Source organism: Pleurodeles waltl, chromosome 12, assembly GCF_031143425.1.
Source record: "Pleurodeles waltl isolate 20211129_DDA chromosome 12, aPleWal1.hap1.20221129, whole genome shotgun sequence".
In the NCBI taxonomy this organism is placed as follows: Eukaryota; Metazoa; Chordata; class Amphibia; order Caudata; family Salamandridae; genus Pleurodeles; species Pleurodeles waltl.
This window is the reverse complement of record NC_090451.1, coordinates 710,490,594-710,512,311: the sequence shown is the minus strand read 5'-3', so window position 1 is coordinate 710,512,311 and position 21,718 is coordinate 710,490,594. Positions and strand designations below refer to the sequence as shown.

The window sequence follows — 21,718 nt, the reverse complement described above, 5'->3', positions numbered from 1 at the left end:
CTCCCTGGCACTGAAACCAGCAGAAAGAGATCATGTAGGACCCCGGGTTCTTATAGTGCCTCATCAAGGGCTTCACCTCCACCTTCCTTGCATCCCTCCACTCCAACCCCTCTCACCTCTCCTACTTGGATCTATTAGTACTGAAGGGTCGGAGGCCTTCAGGCTGGTACAATGTACTGACTCCCCGGGGCACTTCCCAGAGTAGTGACTCCCAGGGGCACCTCTCAGTGTGATAATCGCAAGGGGCACCTTTCAGAGTGATGATCACCAGGGGCACCTCCCAGAATAGTGACCCCCAGAGGCACCTCCCAGTGTGGTAACCCTCAGTGGCATCGCCTAGTATGGTAACCCTCAGGAGCACCTCCCAGTGTGGTGATCACCAGGGGCACTTCCCAGCGTACTGACTTCCAGGGGCACCTCTCATTTTGGTGACCCTCAGTGGCACCTCCCATTGTAATGATTACCAGGGGCACCTCTTAGCATGGTGCTCACCAGGGGCACCTCCCAGTGTGGTGATCACCAAGGGCGCCTCCCATCATAGTGATTACCAGGGTCATCTCCAAGCGTAATGATTCCCTGGGGCACCTCCTAGCCTAGTGACCCTCAGGGGCACCTCCTAGCGTGGTGGGCCTTAGGTGCACCTCCCATTGTAATGATTCCCAGGGGCACCTCCTAGCGTGGTAATCACCTGGGGCACCTCCCAGCATAGTGGCTCCCAGGGGCACCTCCCAGCGTAGAGACTCACGGGGGCACCTCCTAACGTAGTGAGACCCAGGGGCCCCTCTCGGTGTGGTGACCCTCATCTATACCTCCAGGGATAGTGATTACCAGAGGCACCACTTAGTATGGTGATCACCATGGGCACCTCCCAGTGTGGAAATCACTAAGGGCACCTCCCAGCGAAGTGATTACCAGGGGCACCTCTCAGCATGGTGATCACCAGGGGCACCTCCCAGAGTGGTGATTCTATGGGGCACCACCCCGCGTGGTGATCGTTAGGGGTACTTCCCAGCATCATGATTCCCAGGGTCACCTCCTAGCGTAGTGGCCCTTAGGGGCACCTCCTAGCATGGTGATCCTTAGGTGCACCTCCTATCATAATGACTCCCAGGGGAACCTCCTAGCGTGGTGATCGCCAGAGGTACCTCACAGCATAGTGACTTCCAGAGGCACCCCCATGCGTAATGACTCCTAGGGGCACCTTCTAACATAGTGACTCCCAGGGGCACCTCCCAGCATATTGACTCACAGGGGCACCTCCCAGTGTGGTGTCCCTCAGCGGCACCTCCCAATGTGGTGACCCTTAGGGGCACCTCCCAGTGTGGTGGCCCTCATCTGCACCTCCCAGTGTAGTGAACCTCAGAGGCACCTCAAAGTGTGGTGACCATCAGCGGCACCTCCCCGTCTGGTGACCCTCAGGGGCAACTCCTAGCATGGTGAACCTCAGGGGCACCTTCTAGGGTTGTGATCACTAGGGCCACCTCCCATCTTAATGACTCCCAGGGTCACCTCCTAGCGTGGTGACCCTCAGGGGCACCTCCCAGTGTGGTGACCCTCAGCGGCACCTACCAGCCTGGTGACCCTCAGGGGCACCTACCAGCATGGTGATCGTCAGGGGCACCTCCAAGTGTGCTGACCCTCAGGGCGCCTCCCAGTGTGGTGACCTTCAGGGGCACCTCCCAGCTTGGTGATCATCAGGGGCACCTCCCAGTGTGGTGATCCTCAGGGGCACCTTCCAGCGTGGTGAACCTCATGGGCATCTCTCAGTAGGGCTGGCTTTAAGGCGGTGTGACCAGTGCAGCTGCATTTGGGTCTGAGCTCAGGAGGCTGTGTTTAGAAATAAAATATGGGTTTCAAAACACTTCTGAGGAGTTCCTTGGGTGCCCTGCACTTTTCAGGCAACAATACAAATATCAAGATGACTCCGTTGATTAATGTTCCTGCTGGAGAGAGAGTGGATTTGTTGACTGGTGAGTGATCATAAGGTAGTCCAGAGGGTAATATGCCTTCCGCAAAGAGTGTGTACCATGTAGATCACAGAACAGTATTTTATGTAGATAGCTCAGTGTGTTACTGATTTTTTCACAAAGATCCTTTTGTTACTTGCAGTTCATAAGTTACAATCCTAATATAGCGCAGTGACATATGAAGTGTCTTCAAAGACATTGTATTCTCCTTTGCCTTATGTGACATTTTCTAAACACTGGTTTACGCAGGTATGATGCATTGTCTTTATATAGTGTGCTTGTGATATAAAGTGCTTTGACACCCTACACTGGTATGAGTAGCGCTATAAAACATATGAAAGGTGTGCGAGAGAAGAGCTGTGGAGGAAGGAGGGTCACTGAGGGAGGGAGGCAGTGAGGGATCCAGGGCGAAGCAGGTCTAGTGCCTAATTTGAGCCTGGTGCTCGGCACTTCATTGTCAACAGCGGCACTTATGACAGCCTGCCACACGGTGTCGCTCTCTGTTTAATTTTGTGATGAACACAATCACAATTGTTTAATACACACCTTAATATCAGAGACAACTGTGCTGAGCTGAGAGCCCTGTACCAAGGGGACAGAGCATCACTATGTGAGGTGAACAATATAGCTCCTGTATTACACGGCTGAAGAACCACCGCAGGCGCTAGTCAACTAAATATTTGTTTAACACACAGACTTCAGTGATGGTTTTAAAGTAGAGGTGATGGGGGAGTGGAAGGGCCTCAGGCCTGACGGAAGCCTTGGGGCAGGATTGGTGAGAAAGAAGAAGACACCTGCTGGCTGTCTCCACCCACACACAGGCCATTTGTATTAATCCTGTAACACTGAGGGTGTTATTAGTGGCCCCCGCTGCACAGTTCAGTTATTAGGACTACCCAGGCCACCTAGGGAGAGCGGATGAAGAACCTGAGAAGGTCCACCTAGGACCCGGGTCCTGCTGAAGAGCGCCCAAGGGTGAAGCGCACCGCAACATGTCGGAGTGTTTGTGGCCTTCTAAGGTAGCACTGGGGAGCACACACGGTAAAAGGGCCCCTAGTCACACTCACACAGGGGTCACAGGTGTATATTTGGTTAGTATTGCGCCTGTGAGTCGCCGCCATGCAGTGGTGTGGTGCAAACACTTTGGGATTTGTAATGTTCCCACCTGGGATCAGGCCTGGCACTGATGTAGGGTCTCACCCTACTGTGCGCCCAGGTTTCTCAGAGCCGGCACTATGAAGTCCACTGGGGAGCAGTAGGTACCATGAGTCTGTCGTGATGGGCAAAGGTGGGGACTCTTCTGCGCACCAGGAGCCGTGGGGGAAGCGTTAGGCCCAGACACAGGGCAGCTGCAAGGGAAAATGAAGGGTTTCAGGGGATACTCAACTCTCTTTCATCAAATACCTCCGCAGGAGCCAAGAGGCCTTTTAAATGCGTTTCCAGCCACCTCCTAAGGATTTTCCCAGGTGATGCTCTAACGCTTCGGTCCCCACTCCCTCCAGTGACAAATGACCCCTTGTGGTCTTGTCCTTGCATCCTGTGGACTGCCCAGCTCAGTTTCCTGCTGCCCAGGTCCGATCTGTGACTGCTCAGCGCCTAGAAGCCCAGCTGGGTACACTATGCATGCGCCCTTCTGGCTCCCCCTTGGGTAGAGTCTGTGTGCATACGGTGCATAGTACACACCCAGCCTGGTCTGGGTAGTGTTACACGCGCTGGTGCAGCCTGCGAGGATGCTGTGTACTCTGGCTCCTCCTGGTGGCCTCAGGGAGCAAAGCGCTGCTGTTACTGCACCTTGAGAGCTGATGCCCCATTGGGATCTGCTGTTTGTGTCACAGAAGCATCTAAAGGGTGAGTCCTCTACAATCCTGAGATCTGCCTCCGTGGAAGGGTCACACACATGATGGATAAAACCGTTACACTTCTTTACCACTAGGAACTCCTCTTGCTAACATTCCATTCCTGTGTTCTTATTTAACATGGCACTTCTGAAAGCAAAGCACTCTTGTCCCCGCCACAGAAATGAGCCCTCACTTATGCATTAGGGCTGGCTGCCAGGGCAGTGGATAGATAGGGTGGTTTACTGTCACACCCAACAAGTTTTGCTTGGAGGTGAGAAATGCAGCTCAAGGGACACGTCCTGGTGAGTGTGTGTTCATTTGTTTAAACTTTTTGCAATTCGGGACTTTTACTGAATTATTTTGAATTGCTGCTAGGGGGGTAGACAGATGCACCCTAAAGCTAAATGAACACAAGAGCGACCCAGAATGTTCGCATGAACCTGGGTTAAATTAAATTAAAGAGAAGTACACATTACCATGTAACTTAATATACATTCGAACACTGAGTTAATCAATACAAATGCTCAAATAAAGACATTCAATGAGTCTGTTTCTGTCTGGTATTTACATTTAGAAACGATTGGTAGAACTTGATGCTGGTGTTCTTTATCGTGGGAACTGCTTATTTCTTCATGCCAGCCGCTCCTTTCCAAAACCGAAGGCTAAATGTAAACCCCAGATTAAAAACAGATGCATTGAACGTTCCACTTAAAATACCATTGGAAGCTCATGCACTGTGCCAAGATGCAGCATTATCTCCAGCTCAACACGGGTCGAAACCTCGCAGACAGCAAGATTGGCTCTATGTGTATTTGTTTCAGCTATTATATGGATGCTGTCTGTGTGTAATATACACCATTGATTGAGGAAATAACAGTAGATTTTGTTACTGATGTGTTTTTTCACTTGTGGTGCACTGTCTCCACTTCTGCGTCTCTTGTGATGACTATGAAAAAATATTTTATGCCTTGCTGATTACTCGCAATTGAAAAAGATGTGTTTTTACACATCTGAATACCGGTTGCTTTGTGTAAAATTGAGATGTGTTTGACAGAATTGACAACTGTCTTTATTTTAGCCTTTTTATTGATTAACTCAGTGGCAGGATTTTCTGCTTGAACGTATATTTTTCTGAAGTGAGTTTCACGTGAATGGGTGCTTTCCAGGAATAGTTTAAAAGGCATGGGGCAGTAAGGGGGGATGCCTTCAATGTCTCTTTGTCAGCTCTTAAGTAAATGCTTGAACGGTCAGATTTGGAGTGCTCTGTTAAAGAGTCCATAGTGGTATTCAGCAAGTTACATTCCATAGTTAGAATCATGTGACTTGATTTCACCATCTAACATCTGACAACACCTGGGCGTCAGATTATGGGGGTTAGAATTAAAGATAAAGGATGAGCTCGTTCAATCTCAATATCCTACTTCTTTTTCACAACTCACTGACTTGACACTTTTAGTTGAATATTAATCAGAAGATGAGAGAAAGAAGTAAGGGCCATATGTACGAAAGCTTTTTCCCATAGACACAGAATGGGTATAATCCTTTCGTACATCTGGCCCTAAGTTTCAAGTGGGTTACTCAACTTTCCCACAAACCTCGCCATATGGACTGTGGGAGGATCTTCGTCTGAGAATGAAAAGGATTGCCGGCGAAAGGGAAATTTGATCTTGTCTGCAGTAATGCATGGTATCTGCTATAGTCCTGTCCTAAAATATATTTAGACAAATTTGGAGAGTCATATTTTTCTCCTGAAATTAAGACAGGAGTGCACTGGCTCCTTATATTAAGTCTCCTTTGAATAATGCTGGCAATCATCTGTTTGTAAGAAAAGGATTGAAGGGGTTAATCCCTCTGCCTTACCAGTAAGAGTTGATTATGGAATATTTCCCACTTTATGCTCTTCTCCTTATGGTGAAGAACAGGTATTGCTCTACTTGGATATTAAATGGAATGTATGAGAGAATTCAGGAAATCAGATAATTTGTTTGTGACCTTTGGTTTGCCAGTTACAGGTAAGAATGCATCTTCTCAAGAAACCTTCAGCTGACCCCAGCGAACTCAAGAACTACCACCCCATCTCACTGCTTTCCTTTGTCACCAAAGTCCTGGAAAAGGACATCAACCGCCAACTCATGGAACACCTGGAGATAAACAATGTTCTGGACCCAATCCGAATTCCCCACCAGCCACAGCACCGAAACCGCCCTTATTCCTGCCATGGACGACATCAGATCCCTCCTCGACAGGGGACAAATGGCGACCCCAATCCTCCTCGACCTATCCACAGTAATCAACACCGTAACCCACCACATCGTTATCAAGAGGCTTCATCACACGGGAATCCAAGGAGATGCTCTCAAATTGATCGCCTCCTTCCTAACTGTGAGAACCCAGGGAATCTACCTACCACACTTCCCCTAAGAGCATTATCTGCGGCGACCCTCAAGGCTCGTCTCTCAGCCCTACTCTGTTCAACATCTACATGACCCCATTGGCCAACATCGTCAGAACTCACGGAATGAACATCATAACTTATGCAGATGACACCCAGCTCATCTTCTCACTTTCAGAAGATCCTGCCACCACGAAGGCCAACTTCCACAGCTGCATGACAGGCATCGCTGACTGGATGAAAAACAACTGCCTTAAACTCAACTCATACATAATGGAAGTACTGATCTTTGGGAACAACATCTCCCCATGGAATGACTCATGGTTTCCTTTGGAACTAGGACCAGCTCCCCCTCTAGTATACCAAGCATGCAACCTTGCAATCATCCTGGACAGAGAGCTCACTATAAAAAACAGGCCAAAACAATCTCTTCCACCTGCTTCCTCACTCTTTGCGTGCTCCCTAAGATCTTCACATGGATCCCCATCAACACCAGGCAAACCCTCACTCATGCCTTAATCACCAGCCATCTGGAATATGGCAACGCACTCTGCATAGGAATCGCCACACACCTTCTGAAGAGACTACAGACCATACAGAACTCAGTGGCCAGACCCATCCTCGACCTTCCCAAATGGACCCACACCACTCACCACCTCAAGAAGTTCCATTGGCTCCTCATTCAGAAGAGATGTCAATTCAAGAGACTGATCCACACCTACAAGGCCCTTCATAACCAAGGATCAGCATACATAAACCACTGGCTGAACTTCCACCAACCTTCCAGACACCTCCTATCCGCTTTCCTCTCCCTTGCATGCACCCTCTTCGCATCTGCCAAAGCAACAGTGGAGGATGCTCCGTATCCTACCTCACAGCAGAAGCCTCAAATGACTTCCTTCTTTACCTATAAACCTCATCCTATATTCTGGAATTTCAGGAAATGACTCAAGACCTGAAAGGAACTCCTTAGCAGTGATGCTCTCAGCACCTGGATACCCTCACCGGTGTATAGCGGTGCTCTATACATCAGATTTGATTAAAATACAAATCAGTAGATGGATAAAAGAGAAACTTACGCTGGCATATACCTGACAAGAAGTAATGGTTCCAAGAAACAATGAAGGGAGGTCAACTAGTTAAGTGTCGGCTTCTTAGGGTGAGTTTCATTGAGTCTCATTAGGGGAAATTTGCAGAGCTAGCACATGGTCGTCTGAACATACTTTTGTAAAGCATTACCATGTGAAGAAAAGTTTAAACATGAATGAGAACTTTGGGACAAAGGTTCTGAATTGGGCAAAATACAAAGTTGTATCCCAATATGATCTGATATCCAAAATGAGTGAAACATGTGATACTTGATATTGTGATTTTTCTATTATTTTGAATTCATCACTATGTTTTGGAAATTCTCTGTGTTTTTGTCTCCAGGTGACAATGTGGTATTTTCTGTCAAACGCCATTTGGCTTTGACATACCTCAAAAGTAATGAGAGAGATGAGCTAAATGAACATCAAGGTAATGCCCTGATTACTTACAAGTAACCTTCATTATTTGTAGTTCTACTCAAGCTCATTTCAGCCACTACGAACCACAAACCCTCCCTCTCTATGGGGCCTTTGATAGTGCTTGGAACTACAAAAGGAGTCTGGGGATGCCAGCCCTATCACATACATGCCAACAGATCTGATTGAGGTGGAAGAGTGATGATTCTGAAGCAAAGAAAATTTTCTATTTTAGCTATCTCCCGCCTAAAATTAGCTTTGTGTCAATGTTAGCCAGGCAGGAAAACAACCCCCCTATTTATTTTCCTCTAGCTTCCTCTTTCTTGTTTTGTAATGTTGACAAGTATGGTTTCATGGCACCCAGCTGCTTCTTTCTTGTGTCGAGAGGTGTGATTCACATCAAACATAGTACCTGGGACACAGAAAAGTACAACTAAGAGTACTGAAAGTTACTGTAAGTGATTGTACCAGTAGAGGACCATAGTACGTGCCTTAAAAATCCAGCCCCTGAACCCATTTTTCTCATGCACCTGCCTGTCAGTACAGCCCACATATCCTGTTGGACAGTGAGGGTAATAACTTTCACACACAATTGAAAGTTGGAAGATGTTTTCTTGTTTTATTCAGTTGACAAGTTCCCCAGGTCCACAGTAAATGTGCTGCACAAAACCTGTTTTTTTGTCTTTGAATTAAGGCACTTCTACTCTTGTCTTGTTTATTATAAAAGAGGACTACAAGTCCCATAATTCAAAGGAAAAAGTCTGAACTAGAGCAGCACATCACTCATGAACCATGGAAACTTTGCAGCTATGTATATATTCTTCATCCGTTAAGATACAACTCTACAGTAGAGGTAATGTGCTAGACCCTGACTAGATTCTAATCTTTTCTATAGTTAAACCACTCGTAGCCCTTTACGCAAAACTATCCATAGTAAATAGAAAGAAAACCCTAAAGAGAAACCAACAGCAGGTTCAAATTCACCTAACATGGCGGTAGAACTCGTACAGTTCACGCTCTAGCTTCCGAAGGCGTTCTACGCATGCGTCGATGCTCGTATTTCTATTGCAAGCTCGTAGGAGTCGTGTGACTTGTCCGTCGTTTGTGTCGCTCGCCTCAACCAATTAGCGATCCCCACGCGCTTGGAGGCCGGAAGTCGGTGTACGGATGGGCGGCGCCGGCGCGCGCCGCTGTCATTCCGCTGCTGAGCGCGCATGCGCCGGCCCCGGGTGACGGTAGAGGAGCCCGGATGGAGGGCGAGCGGCGGCGGCTGAGCGGGGTCCTTTCCTCCGTCTCCCTGCTCTGCGTGCTGCTGGACCTGCAGCTGGACGGTGAGGGGCTGTCACTACAGGGAGGGGCGTGACCTCACTGCGTGGGGGAGGGCTTCTGGGGAGCTGTCAGTAAAGGGGGGCAAGCAGGGGTGCTCTCAGTGCAGGGGTGCCCGCAGTGCAGGGGGGCATGCAGGGGTGCCCTCAGTACAGGGGGGCATGCTGGGGTGCCCTCAGTACAGGGGGGCATGCAGGGGTGCCCTCAGTACAGGGGGGCATGCAGGGGTGCCCTCAGTGCAGGGGCGTCCTCAGTGCAGAGGTGCCCTCAGTACAGGGGGGCATGCAGGGGTGCCCTCAGTACAGGGGGGCATGCAGGGGTGCCCTCAGTACAGGAGGCATGCAGGGGTGCCCTCAGTGCAGGGGATGCAGGGGTACCCTCAGTACAGGAGTAATAATGGGTGCACTCAGTACGGGGGACCATGCAGGGGTGCCCTCATTACAGGGGGGCATGCAGGGGTGCCCTCAGTGCAGGGGGGCCCTCAGTACTGGGGGGCAAGCAGGGGTGCCCTCAGTGCAGAGGTGCCCTCAGTACAGGGGGGCATGCAGGGGTGCCCTCAGTACAGGGGGACATGCAGGGGTGCCCTCAGTACAGGAGGCATGCAGGGGTGCCCTCAGTGCAGGGGATGCAGGGGTACCCTCAGTACAGGAGTAATAATGGGTGCACTCAGTACGGGGGACCATGCAGGGGTGCCCTCATTACAGGGGGGGATGCAGGGGTGCCCTCAGTGCAGGGGGGCCCTCAGTACAGGGGGGCATGCTGGGGTGCCCTCAGTGCAGAGGTGCCCTCAGTACAGGGGGGCATGCAGGGGTGCCCTCAGTACAGGGGGACATGCAGGGGTGCCCTCAGTGCAGGGGATGCAGGGGTACCCTCAGTACATGAGTAATAATGGGTGCACTCAGTACGGGGGACCATGCAGGGGTGCCCTCAGTACAGGGGGGCATGCAGGGGTGCCCTCAGTACAGGAGGCATGCAGGGGTGCCCTCAGTGCAGGGGATGCAGGGGTACCCTCAGTACAGGAGTAATAATGGGTGCACTCAGTACGGGGGACCATGCAGGGGTGCCCACAGTACAGGGGACCATGCATGGGGATCCTACAGGGACATGCCTGGGTGCCCTCTGTGCAGGGGTCACCTCAGTACAGGAGCAATCACGGGTGCCCTCAGTACAGGGGACCATGCAGGGGTACCCTCAGTACAGGGGCATGCAGGGGTCCCCGCAGTACAGGAGTAATCATGGGTACCCTCAGTACAGGGGGATGCAAGGGTGCCCTCAGTACAGGAGCAATCATGGGTGCCCTCATTACAGGTGTATTTCCAGTACAGGGCCATGCAGAGGGGTACCCTCAGGGCAGCGGGGGCAATCAAGGGTGCCCTTGGCACAAGGGGGCGACATGCAGGTGTGCCCTCGGTACAGGGAGAGGCAGGGGTGGCATCAGTACAGGGGACCATGCAGCGGTACCCAGACTGGGTAGAGAGAGTCCGTAGTACACAGCAGTAAGGTAAGTGTATCCCTCCTAACTGGTGGGAGATGCCTGCTCATTATATAAAAGGTGGGAGAAGATTCAATGTGTGCCAGGGTTCAAATGTGTCCATAACACCAAGGTGGGGACAGCCCCTGAAAAGCACAGGAGGCAGAACAATATTCATAATGTGCAGAACAATATTCATAATATACAGGATCAAGCAGAGTACATAATATACAAAGGGGGGACACAAGGTCCATTATTCATGAGGGTTGTGTGTGAAGAATGCACAGTGTATGGACACTCCAGCCCCCATTGGGGCCCATTGGACATTGCAGCGCCAGTCTGACAAGGAGCAAGCTCTATGATAAAGCATGACACCAATTGGATGTGTGAGGGCTCTTGCTTCTAACTTTAGGAGTGTCTTGAGGACCCATGTTCTTGCTTTTCCTTCTTTTAGAAACAGTGTACCCTATTGTTTTTCGTTCTAGTCAGGGAGGCAGTACACCTCATAAAAACTCCCCGTCCTCCTATTGTTTGACCTTATGGTCCTAGCTTCATGTTTTTCTTTAAAATCCAATCCAGACTATCTAGTTACTGGCTGTGACCGCATGAAGATTTAAGCTATAGCCTGTTATGTTCAGATTTTACCTCACCCCTATCTATTGTAAGTTCAGGACAATTCTTGGAGCTAACTGCCACCCTCAGTTATTCCTGGTCTATGGTTGGAGTGAGGACAGCACATGATCCTATTCACGTTGTAGAAGTCGGGCCTCAAGAAACTTGTAAATGGGAGATGATCTGCAGTCAGACTCCTTTTCAGATGTAGAATGTAATGGTGTGTAGCTGCTATAAAATGAAGCACCCTCTTTGTGAAAGCACAGTAAACGTGGCATGAGCCCCTGAGAGCCAACTCCAGTGGGTTCTGTTCACCTCTCAAAACATTTTCTGTGGATTTCCACTTCCAGTCTGTTCTGTTCAACATGAATGTGACCACCTTGCTTGGAAGGCATGAGTGAGATACAGTTTGAAAGTGTTTCATTCATGGAATGGTACTCGGCCTTCGTGCCCAGTGCTTCGCCACCAGGGCAATACCAGGCAGTAGTTCATTGTTATTTTTAGAGTGCATGGTTATTCTAAGGTATCCTGGTACACAATTTGCAGCAAGGACGGTGTAGGCCCTTTTGGAAAACAAAAAGCCACATCTTAAGGGATTTTCTGAAGGGGGAATGATCTGTGTCCCCTATTCAGAAGAAGGTTGTCACAGTTTTTAGCTGTCAGAAAAGAATATAAACACCCTTGTTTGTGAACGTGAAATGTATTTGGGAGTAGCCTTGTATACTGGTCCCCAAATAAGATGGTTTAATTTAACACTTAGTGGATGAGTTTAGGTTTAAAGAACTCTGGTCCAGAATATCTTTGGCTGGTTCAGCTCAAAGTCAGCGTACCTGGAAGAGCAATAGTGTCAGGTACACCATTGAATGTTCTGTAGTAATCATGTCTCAGCAGTTTTGAAGATTTGAAGTCTAGTAATTTCTTGACGGTTAACACAGATGTGACTCACTGCAATGGTCAAGCATTGAAAAAAAACTGACATTTACTAAAGAGATTCAAAAAGCAAAATAAGTAAATTGACCTCTAAGAAGTGCTTTTACTGCTCAGATCTGCTCAGATCTGGGCATCTGTAAACCTGTGTGAGTCGAGATGGCTCCTACATCATGGAGTCATGGACATGAGGACATGATTGACAGGCGTGTGGCATGGTACAAGAGACAAAACCAAAGCTCAGAATTCCAGCTTTCTGATAATTAGCTGAAAACCAACTCTTCTGTCTTTGTATGATTACATTTTTGCATATTGTTTGACTGTTCATCCAGGACTAGCCTCAACGGTTTGAAGGTGAATGCCATATCCTCAATCTCATCTAAGCTATACAAGTTCATACGTTAGAGGAAGCGCTGTGAGTAGGTTGTGCTTCTAAAAAAAAAAGGTGGATCAGGCAAGGGTTCTGTTGGTGATGTTGGCAACTTTCAGCCTGTTCAATAGTAACATGTGATCGATGGAATTAAAAATATGTAAACAAATCCAGCAATATTAATGCCTCTGCCTGACACCCTATCTTCCTGTTGGTAAGTAGTCCAAGGGCCCAATTCACAATGGTAAACTTTGACTTTAACTAAGGACCCAATTACCTTTATGAATTGGGCCTAAAGTGTGGCCATTCTCCTCAACTGCATGAGCTCTTTGAGTTCATGCTAGCTTTCCAGTAGGAAGATCTTTGTGTCTACCAAGAAAGGAGATGTCTCTGTTTGATGGGACGCTATTCAATTTCAATGCCTGGAAAATTCAGTTGTTAGTAATGTGTTTACCCACAGACAGTAGTTGAATAGTGCAATTGGCCTATCGAGCATTTTCTGGTTCTCAGCTGGAGTATTTCAGACATTGCTACGCAGACCTTCTACTAAATCTATTGAAGAAGCTTCCAGTGGCCCAGAAGGCAGCCTCGGGGACACAGGAACTTGTCCATGTATCTACTAAACTGGAACTGAACTATTAAAATCCCCATTCGTAGACCTAAATAATACAACATCCTTCTCACAGTAATTCTTCCCTAACAGAGTTCTTATCAGTTGACAGGACATTTTTGTGAATCATGTTCATTTAATTATTAAATGTTGGGGCAGAGCTTTGAACCTTAGGTGATACAAGTCCTCGATTTTGTGCTGCCATTATAGGATGTTCCTTACTGAGAGATGATCCTTTGGGTAGCGTTGGAATCCTCGTGGTAGAAACTACTCACAACACAAATGTGCTTGTCTAGATCACATGGTGTGACGTTAAATTAATCCTGAAACTGGCTCAGACCCCCACCGCTCTCAAATTACATGAGGGGCTGTGGTCCCCTAAATTGACTAAAGATTTGGTGGCAGTTGAGCAGGCCGATACTTCTGGATGCTAAGAGGGGAGAGCAGTGAGTCTGACTGCTGTTGTGGCCCCTGGAACTCCGAGTTAGCGCAGCACTGGGCAGTGGGTTCAGAGCACAGGCTTTGCAGCAGCTCTGTCTGTGCATCAGATAGGATTCTCTGCACAATAATATCAGATCCCAGTACACATCACAAGTATGTTTCCTAGGGTGTTCCCTCGCCAGCTCTTTTAATATAGTATTTTTTCGGGGGGTTCTTGTTTTCCGATTGGGTAAAAATCAGATTTAGGATTGGAGTTAGTTGCATTTGTATTTGTCGGGCAGTGTCTCAGTGGACCATTAGGAACAGAGATTTACATTCTGGTTTTCTGTGTGGAGTCTTTTGATCTTGGTGTTTTGACAGTTGATCAGTGTTAAAGAACTGAGAGGAGGACTTGGAAAGTTGAAAGGTTTGAGTGTGGTCTCGGGTTCTGCGACCTGATGCACGTCATTGGTGTATTTAATGCTCTTCACCTTTTATTCATTGATGTGTTTTAGATCTCTTCTGTAATCTCCGTTCTGCAACTTAGTGACTGGTTTGGAATACAGTGATAGACCTTTCCGTGGCTCTGAGCTGCTGAAAGCTATACTTATCCATCCAACGGGTAACCGGTTTTAATATTGTTTTGAAGTTGAACCGCACTTGAAAAAGATCTTCATACTGCCTGTCGCAGACACCCTTGTCTTCTCTTTCTAGTGACCGTTTTATTGTGTCAGGGCTGGAAGATGTTGAAAGTTGCAGCAAGGTCCCCTGGTTGAGTCATGTTAGTTGAGCTTGCTTGAGCCATGAGTTCTGACCTTCACCAGGGCCACGTGTACAATGACACCTCTGAGTAGCCACGTCCTGCACTTCCTCATATGTGAATTGGCTCTACATGGGTTTTCCACTGCATTGGTGCGTGGTAGAAAGCCAATGAGTCTATTCATTCTGAGCAGAGTTTCATCCACATGTTTCTTGTATCTCCCCTTTATTTGGTATTGAGCTGACAATATGTAATTGAGAATGCTGATCTCAGCTGCTAAATTCAGGGACAAAATGAACGTGCCAGGCTAATCGTTGAGATTCAAATTACTTGTAGTTTGCGTAAAGTGACTGAGTGTCTTATCATGGCTTTGATATAGCAGCTGTATCATTTGATCAAATCTGCGCCATACACCGCCTATCCAGTCTGCTCTACCATGATGCCAGCACATGAAGTCAAATGTTTTTTTCTGTCTTAGTCACTTGGGCTCTTGTGTGGACCACACCCCCATAGTGTAATAGTGATAGTTTCAAACAAGAAGTCAGTGTCACTCCCACACTCCTTCTAAGCAACTCAATTCAGAACACAAACCATTCCAAATATTTTGTGAAAAGGATTTTTTTTTTGTAATCCACTGTCATGTTTTTGACAAATGCCGTTCGCTTTAGCAAGGTTGTAATAAAATACAAAAAGCTAAATTTAAAATAATGCTAACGAAAATATAATCCTATTATTTGTGGAACACGTTACTGGTTTCTAAAACTCGCATTCATTGCAAAACATAATTGCTTCTTAAACCAATGAAGTAAAACTCCTTAAATTTTGATCTTCAGATTAATAAATAAATGGATAAATTAATATCTTCAGTAATACACATTGATTGTATTTACACAGAGAATGTATATCAACAAGAGCATTCCCCGAGCTTCTTACCGATTTAATATTCAAAATCAGTTTCCAAGATATGGGTACCTATTTCCCAACTTAACAGACATTAAAAACTATGCAGCATAATTTATTGTCCTTTCTATTGGAATTATATGTGATCTTAAATTTCTCATTAAGTGCCTCCATAGTTCTCTTCTGGCCTACCTAATCCATGACATGTCTGTAATAACATTAAGAATATGGTTTAAATAACCGTCCTATCTCATTGAATGCAACTGAATCTACCTCTTACCCATAACTTTGTTATCTTTTTCAGGATTTGTTAAAGCACTTTTAATAATGTGTGTGTTTGTATTAGGATTTAAATCATTCTCTCATTTGTCACTCACTATATCAATTGCCAGCATGTCTCCCAATACCTCATAACTAACAGATTTTCTTCCAGTGAAATACTTGTTCGTACACTTCATTCCACCATCAGATTTTTATTTCCAAATCCTTCATCTTTCCTCAAAAGAATCGTCTCAACATGCTCCTCTAACATTTTATCTTCACGTTTTAACCAACATTGTATTCATTTCTTTTTTTACTATTCATTACTTTTCCTAAAATATCGCTGCTGCGCTGTGTAAATTATTTCAATTTATTTTTACATTTTGTTTATAAAACCCAAGACCTGACATTATAAATTTTAACATTTTTGATGTGACCCCCAGGATCTCTATCTGAAGGGCAGTTCTTTTAAGACCTCTGCTGTGTAATTTATCCTTCTTTTATCCCACTGAGGTTATCTGTACCTAATCAATGTTTGTTTAACACTCTAAGGTTTTGTCTGTATATCCCTACACTCCTCGGTGTAGTGTTGACATGGTGCATTCCGACTTGGCATTGGGGATTCTTTCGTATTCTTATGTGTAGCTCTTCAGTCTGCTGTTTCATTTGGTGTGTCGGAGCAGCTTGTCACAGCAAGAAACCATAAGCTGTTAGTCAGCGGCTCCATTGTGTATTGTGAGAACGTGCTAGGCCAGTAGTTAACGAAGATAATTTCCCCCTAGGAACAAGCACGAAACCCCAGAGAATTAGCTAATTACCCACTTAGCAGGGATTTAAATTGATTCTGCAGTGCAGAAACAGGCTGAAATGCGGGCAGGATCTTTCCATCCGTTTCATCATCTGGTGAGCCATGTACCAGGATTACACCGACTTGTGGCATATTTACAAAATGTAATTCTATACAATTTTATTATTGTAGCAAGACAAAATAATGAAAAACGTTTTTTTGCTAGCCACACCAGTACTGTAACATACCCTCCCTCCTCAGTAATGCTGTTCAGCAATTCACTACCAGCTTTGTGCCATTAGCTGTGTTTCTTGATGTAACCAATAGGGATACTCCCTGGTCAGTGGTATCTGCTTAAAACCCTGCGACTCAACTCTGATGCCAAGGGTCATCCGAGAATCTGGGTTGTCGACTGAGTTTTACCTGAAGTGCACTTTTGCCCCGTGCCTGAGCCCAAGCTGTCGAAGTCATTTAAATAAAAATAAATAATTGGCAAATTGATTCTAAGAGTAACTGCTCGTTTTCATTCTTTCCACTTAACAAAACCCACATTAAAAACAGCTCTCATTGTAGAGCAGCCTGGATACATTCAAGAGGCTATAGTACCAACAGAACACATTAAATCCAGCTCTGTACTATCTCAGTTACACAAAGCCATATAGTTGTCCCTCTCCCACACTATAACCCATCCCTAGCACTACCTTACCTCACAGAGCGCACACCGCGTTGAGCCACACCCCACTTTAAGGTGTACCCCACAGCACCACAGCTCTGAATACTCCAACACACACAACAAACGGAAATCCCTTTGTACAGTCCACCTGCACCTTCTTGTGCACAGCAGCAAAACCATGAGAATGGCAAGAGAGTACCTCCCGGCTACACAACCCGACATGGCAGCTAGGATGAAGGACAGCCGTTTACCTCCTAGAACATAGCAATCCTACACCTTACTCACCCAAACACAAATTATAAACACTGCAATATTCCGCTCGGGCACAATACGACTTTGACCAAAACACTACACAAAACAGACCTGGCACAGTAGAATTTGAGTAACGGTGCACAGTGAGATGCAGTGATGCTGTGTAAATGATGATTACAGTTTACACCTCCTGGCAAATACTAGTACATTTATTTACGGACGTTTCCAGAACCACAGTAGTTGGCTTGCTAAATACGGACCCTAGTTTGCACCCCCCACCCGTTCCACTGGACCACAACACCTAGAAGTCGATGTTGGCACCAATTCCTACCACAGTCTCCTTTAACATACACCCCATAACAAATTGAAGGCGCAGGGGGAATCATACGGTGTCAGTAGTTGGAACGTGATAGGCTCCTTTAAGCTGAGGTGTATCTGGAGTTTGGGGTGGTTGAAACCATTTCAACAACTCAAATTAGAAGGCTGGTGCACACAGAAATGTTTCTATAAACACAGCTGAGTCATAAGTTAGTTTCATATCACCTGCGAAGTGCAACTCCCTGATGGTTCCAGTGTTCTCGGAGCATCTTTTAAAAAAGAATGTTTATGGGATCCACTAAACCCTAATTAAAATGTCCCTGGACAATCTACACAGGTAGAGGTCACACTGGGTGGTTGATCTGGGTGAAGCTTAAAGTGCTGCAAAGGGTGCACACGGCCAATAGGAGGCGACCAAGGATGGAAATATCATGGGCTGATCTTTGCCTTAACGGATGGAACCAGACTGGGGATTTCTTCCACAAGGCACAGCATATCCCAAACAGTGAGAGTTCTGGGATGAGAGTGATGGCTGGACACATTAGTCAAGAACATGTGGATAGAGCGTGCTAAACATGTTGCTAGGAATATGGTCCGCTGACCTACCACCACCCAAACGTACCATAGCACTAACCTGTAGTTAATGCTTACTTACAGAGCCTTCGGCTGCTGTGGGCAAGCCCTGAAGATGTCTCTGACAGGGTAGTATTCTAAGCTAAAATGAAGGATGTAAGCGAATAAATATTATAAGTATAGCTTAGGTAGAGCTTCACCCATTCAACACAAGCAGATTGGGGGGCGCATGAATGAAATATAGAAATGTGTCCTAGAAACACTGACTGTATGGAAAAGATACAATGCCAGACACTGCTTCAATGCTACCTGTAATGTCAGGTCACAGTGAGGATACGTTTGGGTGCCCGTACTTTCACCACTTTAGAAGATTGATCAGAAGATTTTTTGTAATCAATATATTCTAATTTATTAGTTTCCTCTGTAGCTGTTGATAGTCCTTGTTGTATCTGGTTCTCTCTAATGTATTATTTTGTGAATCACAAAAGAAACAAGCATTGGTAAGGAAATTAGTGTTACTCTAGTGACCTATTGTCTGTCAATGCTTGTTGCTGAATCTGTGTAGCACTTGCACATCGGCAAGAAAATATTTTTTTTAAAAGGCTCTTCTTTCACAGGTTTTTGCATACATGATGACGTGTTCACATGTATCACCGCGCACCCAGATAATTACACTAGTGCATTGTTTATTTACTGATACAAGATAGTCAACACAATTTAGATTGGTAAATAAAAAAAAAAAAAAAGTTTAGTGACTTGTTGTACAGTGGAGCGGCCTGGCAGCAGATAACAGCTGCCTGGCCCTTAAAAAAAAAAAAAAAAAAAATGAAAACAAAAAAGGTTACGGAACGGAAGGTGCTCTGGAAGCAGCAGAGGAGCGATTTGGATGGGACTCATCTGGGTGTGTTTAACACTGAGAATGCGGGTGCATGTTTTTTGGGGGGGGAAAGTAGCACCGAAAGCTGGAAAACCTATGCACTCTCATGAAGTGACGAATGAAAAAGTAAAATAGTTCCTTGAAGGTGAACTGGAAGAATAAAAGTCAGTAATTCAAAATGATGGTGCAGAGATTATGCTCCAGGGGTAGTGACAAATATAAAAGGAAGGCAAGGGATCGAATAAGAAGAAAGCAGCTGAGAGTAACAGTAAAGCCATCCAATGGCAAGCAGTGTGCACAGGTGAACATCCCTGTAAGTTTTTGGTCCCACCCACAAGAAACTTTCTCCTATAGACAGAATTGTTTAAAGAGAAAGACTTTAAAAACAAATGATGAATTACGGGCATGTAAAGTTCTAAACAAAGTGTGGCATGCAATACAGAAATTCCATGTTTTTATCCTGGAAGCCTTGGTCGGTGGGATCCAGCTGGAGAAACCGTGAAAATTATTTAAACATCAAACGACCTTTCTAGCATCTAAATAGTAGTTTAGAAACTCATTGTGATGCTCAAGTTAAGAAGGTTTATAGAAATGTCTTTATTTTTGTTCCTTTTCTACAAAGTTTTCTTGAAGCTGCCTGTAATTAAAGAAAAAAGTGTAAGAGATTGTTTTTGTTTCATTGGCATCAAAGGCAGTTTTCATCTGCCCTCAGGTGGCGGGATCTCTTCCTCGCAAAGCTCAGCAGGAGGAGTTGAACAGGCATTGGCTTCTCTCTTTATTTGTCCGAGTGAGGGACGTTCTCGGGCCCGTGATGCTGTGCTGTAGTTCCTGGAGCAATCACACTGCCTTACTCTGGTGCCAATGTGGGGCATACTCGGAGGGGGTCTGAATGGTTGTAGCTCAAAGTGGAGTTTCTTTGGACCTCCCTTCTATATGTGGAAACAGTTACTGATTATGGGGTTTCTCTGCTGAAGTCCAAGCAAATGCCTGCTGTGCCTTCTGAAGTTAAGGTGGCATTAGAGGGGGTGGATTGCTTGTCCTACATCACCTTTCACTGCATTTGTTTTCTTAAGGCACTGACTGTGTCCAAACAATCCAGCTAGACCAAGTCGCCCGGGGAAGTGCTGTCTTTGAACATGTTCCAGTGCTCTGTTGCTTTACAATTGAAGTCCTACTACGCCAGTACTCTTGGGCATGCTCCGATGCGGGAGCGACTCTGAGATTCCTGCAGCCCACAAACTTTCTCTCGCTTCTTTCCTGTGTAGCCTTCTGTGCTGTATTGTACTCTTGGTAGGTTGCACTGCCCCTTGAACTTTGTCTATCCTCACTGAACCACCCACACAAGCACCTACCTACATCACCTGGGTGCCAGACTGCCTCTCCCTGCACTGGCCTTCTTTGCCGACTAGGGAAGCACAAGGTTAAAAGTGGCGATCCTTAGTCCTGGGTGACAGCCTATCAGGTGGAACATCTGGGTGGTGGTTTTGGGAAGCACGTACAGCATGCACCACTCGTTACCATTTCGTCTCCTCCATTCATACTAACAGGTCCTGTAATCAGTTCAGCATGTCTTGGGCCAGTGGCTATTGGCATGAAGGATGCGCAGTCCGACTCTGCTTGGTACTGAAGGAAAGTACTGGATTGTTTGAGATGAAGCCCCGCCCATGACTCTAATCTGTTGCTTGTAAGAGTTGAGATGTTCAGCGTAAGGAGTTCTTAAATATAGAAGCACTTGGCTCTGTTGCCTCGTATCAGATGACGCGAAAACCAAGAGTACTTTTAATATGTGGTTACTAAATGTCATCGTACCTCAGCTCAAAGCAGATTACTTGGGGCCTTAATCTTCATAATGCTAGCATCAAAGACACTGGACCTTCCACTGATGTTAGAAAGATACAACAGTTCCTGAAACTCAACAGCCCTGCTTAGGTTTTTTAAACTGTAAGCTCGCCGCTGCAGCTAGTTTCAGTGATTATGAATTGTGTAAAAAATGCCTCCATGAAGAGGGAAGAGCACCGCTTGTAGACCAGAAGGGTTCCTTCATTTGTTACTGTTGCTGCAGATGATGAAATTAAAGTACATAATGTGCAACCTAGCAAGCATACCTTCTCAATATGACATCACTAAAGGGTAAAAAAAAAGCCCTTCTAGCATATGGGCTATCCTGCATCTGAACTGCTGTTTATTCTAGTGCACGGCAGCAGGCGATGTAACCGCAAAGCCACAGAGGCAATGCTGGTACTTGCGCTTGGAAGTAGATAGGAGACTGCCCTCCTACCATAACATAGTAATGGGGAGGGGAATACAAGGCATCAGACATCAAACAACGCAGGGAGTTTAGCCAAAAACTACACTGCTTTCATTCATCTGCAAGCTTTATAGCTGGAGGTCCCAGGTTTGCTGAACTAACTTAAGAGAAGAATTTATAGAGGGGGTGTGAGGCACCTTACAAATACAAACCAGTGCCATAACAAGGGCCTTGTGGCCCTAATGCATGCAAGAAAAATAACCACTTCTGTCTCCAGTTCAATGGTAGAAGACAGTTGTAATTTGGGTGCATTAAGCACACCCGTCCCTGCATATCTTCAAAAACCTCACCAGACCCACAAACACTCAGTATACTGTCCCTCTCACACACACATCCATGTACTGACTGATCCCACCCAACAACATACTAATATGTGGTGCCAATGTCTTATTAAAGCTCTTCACTTTGAAGTAGCCAACTCTCAGGCCAGCTACAGTGCACCAAGGCTGTATTTACTTAGGCATTCTTGAGCTCTGTAGCTCTTTAAACTCAGCTGTGTGATGAGTGTTTTCAACTAATTACAGATCTGTTACTGATGCGGTATTAGACACTTTACGTCCTACTGCAAGAT

At 46.1% G+C, this 21,718-nt stretch overlaps 1 protein-coding gene across 1 annotated transcript in view; it reads left to right on the top strand.

The window, feature by feature from the left end:
* Positions 1–8,887: 8,887 nt before the first annotated feature.
* Positions 8,888–21,718, top strand: part of LOC138266951 (dnaJ homolog subfamily C member 3-like) — a 75,104-nt gene continuing 62,273 nt past the window's right edge. The window contains exon 1 of the mRNA XM_069215751.1: positions 8,888–9,033. Within this exon, the coding sequence (XP_069071852.1) occupies positions 8,952–9,033 (82 nt within the window). The 5' untranslated portion in view covers positions 8,888–8,951. The remainder of the gene's footprint in view (positions 9,034–21,718) is intronic.